Source organism: Sphaeramia orbicularis, chromosome 16 (assembly GCF_902148855.1).
Source record: "Sphaeramia orbicularis chromosome 16, fSphaOr1.1, whole genome shotgun sequence".
Lineage (NCBI taxonomy): Eukaryota > Metazoa > Chordata > Actinopteri > Kurtiformes > Apogonidae > Sphaeramia > Sphaeramia orbicularis.
The window spans coordinates 22021669-22029256 of NC_043972.1; the positions used below are offsets into that span (position 1 = coordinate 22021669).

The 7588-nt window shown below is 38.5% G+C and overlaps 1 protein-coding gene across 1 annotated transcript; it reads left to right on the forward strand.

Moving 5' to 3' along the window:
* Positions 1-2492: 2492 nt before the first annotated feature.
* Positions 2493-5882, forward strand: LOC115435447 (C-type mannose receptor 2-like). The gene is made up of 4 exons (XM_030157869.1): positions 2493-2519; positions 2842-2932; positions 3077-3427; positions 5448-5882. Exons 2-4 carry the CDS (start codon positions 2878-2880, stop codon positions 5795-5797), a joined length of 756 nt encoding a protein of 251 aa, XP_030013729.1. The 5' UTR covers positions 2493-2519; positions 2842-2877; the 3' UTR covers positions 5798-5882.
* The last annotated feature ends 1706 nt before the right edge of the window (positions 5883-7588 follow it).

Consider the following 7588-nt stretch of genomic DNA (forward strand, 5'->3'; position numbering starts at 1 on the left):
AATGATAATAGGGTGTAGTCATGGACTCAGACCTGAACTTTCAAAACCACATTAAGACCATTACAAAGACAGTTTACTACTACTGGAAGAATATCTGTAGGATTAAAGGACTTATTTCTCAGCAGGACCTGGAAAAACTGAGTGCATTCACCTTCAGTCGATTGGATTACTGTAATGGTGTCTTTACAGGTCTGACTAAAAAGTCCATCAAACAACTGCAGCTGATCCAAAATGCTGCTGCTCCAGTCCTCACTAGAACCAAAAAAGTTGACCACATCACACCAGTTCTGAGGTCTTTACACTCACGTCCTGTCTCTCAGCGGATAAATTTTAAAATACTTTTGTGAGTTTATAAAGCTCTGAATAGATCAGGGCCCAAATCCACCAGTGACCTCTTTTTACTGTATGAACCATCCAGACCACTCAGGTCCTCTGGCACAAGTCTGCTCTTTGTCCCCAGAGTCAGAGCTAAACAGAGAGAAGCAGCTTTTAGATTTTATGCTCCACACATCTGGAACAAACTACCAGAAAACTGCAGATTTGCTCAAACTATCAGATTGTTTAGAACAAGGTTAACGACTCAATTGTTTACAGCTACCTTTAATTAGAGTATGTTTTTTTTTTTTTTTTTCAGATCTAATACCTGCACTGCAACTCAAAATTTTAACAGTTTTGATGATTTAACATTAAATTCTTAATTTTAATCAAGACTGTTTTTAGCTTTTGTTTTAACTGTCTCTTATTCTTGTTTTAATTAGTTTCTTTCCGCCCCTCAGGTTTAAAAAGTGTGTGGTATACCAGGTTTAAAGGTGCTAGCAGGCAGTTTGGGCCGCTGACAGGGTTTCACAGTTTGTGCAGGGGGAACAACGGGATTGGGCTTCAGGTTTTTCACTGGGCTTCAGGTTTTTCCAGGATAGCAGGGTTAACCTGCTGTTCACAGAGAAGCTGTTAACAACTGGTTGAGCTTCTGGAATTCTTTGAGTCCCTGGGGGCGCAAGTCACAACGAGGCAGGTAACCCCAGGGGCGGAAGTTTTCGTCAGAGTGGAGCATCTGCTCTACACTTTCCTTTAGTTTAATGTTTTATTCTGCTATTGTCCCATGCAATTTTGTGTGTTTCTATGTCTTTGTAAAGCACTCTGAATTGCTGTGCGTATCAATGGTGCTATACAAGTAAATTTACCTCGCCTTGCCTTGCCTTGCCTAACACCTTTGTCCAGAAAATCTATGTTTGTGTGTTTTATTGCGGCTCTGCACAGAGGATTCACACATTCACGGAATGCAAGTACAAGGAATGAACAACTCAATATGTACAAACAAAGGCTTTATGGGTAAAAAGTAAGGAGAGCTGACATTACAGATAAGGAGAGCTGGTGCTAAATCTTTAAAACAAAACCAGTACTAGGATGTAGGGGACATGACAAAGCAAGAGCTAGCAGCAAGATCAAGGTTCAGCCATATACAGGATATATAATAAACAAAACAAGAATTACACTGTGTAACACAAGCAGTCGAATGCAGCTTTGAATGACCTTTGAAAAACCTCCTGACAGACAGACAACAGAAAGCCATTCAGAGACAACTGATCACACAGATACACTTATCAGTGTATCTGCGTAAAAGTTCAAGGTACAGGTGTCCTAACTCTTCATTTTTTTTTTTTTTTTTTTTTACATAAATTACATGAGAAAACTATGTCACGGAAATTATATATGTAAATGGTAGTCATTTGTGCTGGTGCTTGTTTGTTTAAAGGGTGAACTGATGAAAACTATAATGATACAATCAAATAGCGCTCAAACCCATCCAGTCGATGCATTTGAGTAAGAAATGAGATTGAACTGGGAAGCAGCATTCAGGTATCACTTTTACTGATGGATCATTTAAAGTGGATACAGAACTGTCATTAAATCTATAGATAGCATGATGTCAACTTACTCAAACAAAAACCAAACAGACTTGATAAATAATAAAAACTTACAAACACTGCAAAACCATAAGAAATCTGTGACCAATCAGCTGCTGTCGTCATGCAGAAGTAACCAATCAGAGCTGTAGAGAATTGTAAACACTGGTGGTTCAGAGCAAAGTTTGAAGAAAAGTTTATTAGTGAAGTGTGAGTTGTCATTGATTTCTCTCCTTCAGTGTTTATGTCAAACTGGTACACTTGACTTTTTACCACAGAAGCAGATATTATTGAACACAACTGCTGATGTCTTTGACGCTGCTGTAAAGATAACCTTTCATCATGGTTGGACACTTTAACCTCATTTAGCTAATTTCTATTTTTTATTTTTTATATAGCACATGTGGGTCCTGTTGCTGGTTTGCATTCAGTATTTAGTTTATTTGAATAAATCAGGGTCAGTGCTTTCTATGTGTTTGCATTCAGACATGAGTCCTCTGTATTTTAACCAAAGTGACTCTAATGAGGCTTTGATGCAGAAGAAGAAACAGGCTCAAAAGATGAACACTTCACTGACTGTGGGACAGTTTCACAGACTGAACCTCCTCATATAAGGTATGTTTTCTGTTTGACACTGATCTGCCTTTTATTGCCTGTTTATAATTTCAGTATCAAATGGATGAAACCACAGAGTTAACGTGTCTTATCTAGTTTGGTTAAATCAAATATCTACTGTGTGATTGTTACACAGGTAATGAATTTAATTTTTTTTTTACAATTGCTTCTTTTCATCTATACATTATTTCCTTCCTATAAATGTCATTTCTGTCAATGTATAAATTCATATTTCATTCTATAACTGTTTCTCTAAAATATCACAGCAGGTATTTAGAAACTTTCACCATATGCTGATGACATATTCACATTTTTGTTTCAGCTTTTTCTGCTGCTGATATTTCTGACGATAATATAAATGATATTTCTTCTGTCAGACATGAAGACAGGACTGTTTTTCCTCCTGCTGTCAGGTGAGGACACCTGTATGACTCATGTGTAGTCAGTGTATTTGCAATGAATATTCCTAATTGTTGTGAAATACAGTTGTACTGAACCGTTTTCTGACCTAGTCTTATCCACATGTCTGAGAACCGTCTTGTGTTTGTGTCGTTCAGGTGTGGTTCTGGTCTCCTGCAGCTTCACGAGACACTTCCACTATGTCAATAAGCGGCTCACCTGGTCTGATGCTCAGCTTTACTGTAGAGAGCACTTCACAGACCTCGCCACCATCCAGGACTCTGATCAACTCGCCAAAGCCAACGTGGTGGCAGGGTCTGGAGTGGTCTGGCTCGGACTGTACAAACACTGGGAATGGACTGTGGAGCATGAGGGTGGCAAGCCGTTGACAGGGTTCAGAAACTGGGGCTCTGGAGAACAATTTAATAAACCTTTTGTGGTGATATCTGGAGATGGGAAGTGGAGCACCAGAGGACAGGACCAGCAGTATCCAGTTATCTGTTACAAAGGTGAGCAGCGTTCAATAGTTTTCAATATTTTATCTGTCAATTTAGTTTTCATCTATTGACTACACTTCTAAATTTAGTCAGCATGTATTTGTATTTTTTTGTCTATTAATCTCAAATGAATTATTTTTATTGATCAAGGATCTGATTCCCTGTAGATGCAGATCATCAGTCACCAGTGCTGGGAGTAACATGTTACAAAAGTAATGCATTACAGTAATGGATTACTTATTGCTGTAATGCAGTAGTGTAAGGCATTAATCAATTTTCGGTAATATTTGACTCAGAACATGTTCAGTAGCACTTGCGTTACAACACACATTTTGCCCGTAATTTAATCAAAGGGAAAACAAAACAAAAAAAAACAAAACAAAACAAAAACAGCAAGACCGCGAGACCCTAGGGAATCAAGAATGCAGCAGGAAAGTTGTGTTTCCTGTTGGTGGTCAGCAAATGGGTGAAGATGGCAGAGGATAGTACAGGACGTATGGTCTGTCAGGGGACGGTTTGAGTCTCCGGATGATATGAGTCGCATATGAGGTTTTTTTTTTGTTTTGTTTTTTTATCATCATTAAGTTTAATGTACAAAACATTCATGGTATAAATTGTTTTACACTTCAGAACAGGAAGGGGTACAAAGGGCATAGAAGGGATTAACCCCCCCCAAAAAAACAAACAAACAAACAAACAAACAAACAAATTAAAATGCTCCCAAAAACCTAATTCATAACACAAATGAAGATAAACAGAGGCTTGGGCTCATTAATTCGCATTTACTTAAGTTTTAATCCAGAGGCTTTAGAAAAATATCAATTATTTGAAGTATCTTTGGGATCTCAGATAGCTGCCTCATAAAGATGGTTGTATCGTCAGCTAGCTGCCTGATGGTCACAGGAATACCAAGCACATCAAGGGGAGCCATGTTTGAGTCTCTAATGAGAATAGAAAGCATTTCTGTAGCAGTTATAAAGAGAAAAGGAGAGATGGGGCAGCCTTTTTTGACCCTACGATGAATTGCAAAATGCTGTGTTCTGCCTCCAGGTAAAGAAATTGAGCTGTTAGCATTATCATAGAGGGATTAGTAATCCACAGTAGTACTGTTGTGTAGATGTTCTGGTATAGTAGGAACTGTGACGTTTTGGCACCGGTCAACACTAAATGATTGAATCACAGCCCTATGTTGTAAACACCTCCCTGTAACTCAGTCACTCATTCTGATGTACTCTGGCCTACTCAGGCCGTGACTCTGCTCAGGCTGTGAATGTGCGACAGGCTGCAGCCGGTGCTATTTAGTGGAATTCATTACTTAGGAGACACATTTCAATTTCAAAGAGCAATAGATGATCAACTTACCTCCCAGTAACATAAACACAAGGAAGAAGTGGGTTTAGCGCAGAAAGTGTACCCAGCGCTGGAGCCAGGTCAAACCCACCAATAGAAACTCTTCTCTCATCCATCATTGTAGGCCCCGCCCACTAAGTGCAGTTTAACTAAGCAAAACTTTTGAACTTGCAAGAAAAGAGGACTGATTTTCAAGCAAAAGTTTTTAACTCACAAGCAAAGAGGACTGACTTATGAGCAAAATGATCTTTTTTTTATTGCTACTTATTGTTTGTTGCTCTCAAATCTCTTTTTTTGGTTGCAAATCTATTCTGTTTGATTGATTAATAAAGAAACAAATGTCTCTCCATACAGGCAAGGGGTATAGTTTTTGGTTCGGTTTGCTGGTAGATTTGGAAATCTACAAGCCAAAAAAATAAATAAATAAATTTACCGCCCTGACATGTTAAGTGTCCTGACAGTTTTATTTTAAATATAAGTTACAGACTTTGTCAGATGCATAAGAAGCCTGTTTCTCTTTTATTGTAATTAATGACATGTTTAATATTGTAAAGGATTGGATTAAACTATTCAGTGATTCAGTGGATGAGGTAGAGTAGTTTACATTAGAAAAGAACAAAATGTCAGACATCAAATTTGAACCTTTTGTGTCTGTTTTTGGTCTGCTTTTGTTTTCTTTCAGCAAAGACAGATTCTCACTTTCTGGTCCCAGACCTGTTGAACTGGGGTGATGCGAGGAGACACTGCAGGAGCATGTCCGCTGAACTGAGCATTATCAGAGACCAACAGGAGAACATGATCGTGGCGGCACTGCTGACCAATCAGGATAAAGGTTTTAGCTACAGCCAAGCCTGGATCGGTCTGTCAAAATCCCGTTGGAAGTGGTCAGGTGGGGGCAGGGTGTCTTACACAAAGTGGTGGAGAGATCCGGTAGGTGTTCAACTACCACAGTGTGTGGTGATGTACAACGGCAACTGGTACATGATAAATTGCACCTCGAAATTCTACGTCCTCTGTTACACAGGTGAGTGACACCTGTCAGACACAAGTGACGTCTCTTTGTCCTTCACTTTATCCATTTCTTGTGCTAATTTGCTCAGATCCTTGTATGCTTATTTCAGACACATTATAAATGAACTGTTATGTTTTGAGTTATTTGTCGACTTGACCCTCAGTATTTCAGAGTACAAATTAGAGAGTAGATGATGAATGGGAAAACTGTGGGACGTCCCTCCAGAAGGAGGACCAGAAGGATCTGGACTCAGTGGGTTGTGTCTTGTTGTGTCCTCAGATGTCCCACACATGGATGTTAGGTCTGTGAAGATTCAGATGAGTCAAGGATCTGCAGATCTGAATGATCCAGCAGTGCAAGACTCCATCCTGCAGCAGGTCAGAGGTCAAGCCATAGTTTGCATAGTTGAGAAATTCTCATGTGTTGTTATTTTTATTGCGGATTTCAGGGTTTTTCTTTTTTTTTTTTTTTTTTCTTTTTAATTTTTTTTTTTTATTGTAGTTTAGTTTTTGTTATTTTAATGAATGTATATGTTCTTTTATTCATAAGAACTGACTAGTTTTTGTTGAGTTTTTATCTAATACATCCTGTTGGAGGATGAACTGAGTTTCAGAATCAAATTAGAGCTGAAGTTGATCCAGTTGATATAAACACTTGTGTTGATGCTTGTGTTTGTAAATGTTTCAGCTGAAGCAGAAGCTGGAGGAGCGAGACCTAAGAGCGGTGAAGCTGAGGTGGAAGATTCAGCCTGATGGGAAAGTTTTCCACAAAGAGGAGGAGGAGGAGAGGGTGTCCCCCAGTGGTGACTGTGAGGACATAATCTGAGTCATCAGCCTGACGACTAAAAGCAGCAAACACTTATTTTTACACTTTGGAAAAACTAATTATTTTTATCAAAACAATGTAAACTACTATAACTTTTTCATCTTATTCTTATTTTATATTTAGTGTTAAATAGTGAAGTTTAGAAATTAAATGTGTAAAAGGGTTTAAAGGTTTTGTTTTGTTCAGTGACATGTACATTCTGTCTTGCACCTCAGTGTAGATCAGAGGAAAATCGCCAAAAAAAAAAAAAAGGAAAAAAAGCATATATTGTACGTCCAGATCAAGGTTGTTAAACTCATTTTAGTTCAGGGGCCACATTAAGTCACACAGTTTGTTCTAAAGTGGGCTGGACCAGTAAAATAATTGCCTATGAATAATATTTTTCTCTTCGTTTTAGTGTGAAAAGTAAAATTAAATTATTAAAATGTAAAAGTGAATAAGCTGAACAACCATGAACAAACTCAAATTTCTTCAGAAAAATAAGTACAACTTTAGCAATATTATGCCTCAGCATATTGTGCATTACAACTCACAGATCACTGTGACTCTACACTGTGGCATATTACTGCTAACAGTTTGGAGACTGGGATTTGGCATTGCCATTATTCATAGGTTATTTTGCTATTACTTTACTGGTCTGACTCACTTGGGATGATACTGGGATGTATGTGGCCACTGAATTAAAATGAGTTTGACACCAGCCACACCTGGTTCAATTAATGATCACCTCATCATCATGCTCTGCAGAAGTCTGATAATGATGTAATGGCTTCCAGGTGTGATGGAAGAGGGAAATATCTAAAACATGCAGGATACCGGCCCTCAAGGATCTGAGTTTGACACCACTGCTCTAGACCATATTCAGTGTAAGTTTTGCACTTTGCAAATTTATCTTTTGGTGGGATGGTTTTGGCCCACATGCCGTATTTTTGACACCCCAGGTCTAGATCAAACTCATGCAGACATTTGTGTCCAGTGGTGAAAAC

Excerpts from the sequence above, each read along its gene's own strand:
- LOC115435447 (XM_030157869.1), top strand. The coding sequence starts at position 2,878 with ATGATATTTCTTCTGTCAGACATGAAGACAGGACTGTTTTTCCTCCTG. Across the intron at positions 2,933-3,076 it reads GTTTTTCCTCCTGCTGTCAG|GTGTGGTTCTGGTCTCCTGC; the intron begins GTGAGGACACCT and ends TGTGTCGTTCAG. Across the intron at positions 3,428-5,447 it reads TCCAGTTATCTGTTACAAAG|CAAAGACAGATTCTCACTTT; the intron begins GTGAGCAGCGTT and ends GTTTTCTTTCAG.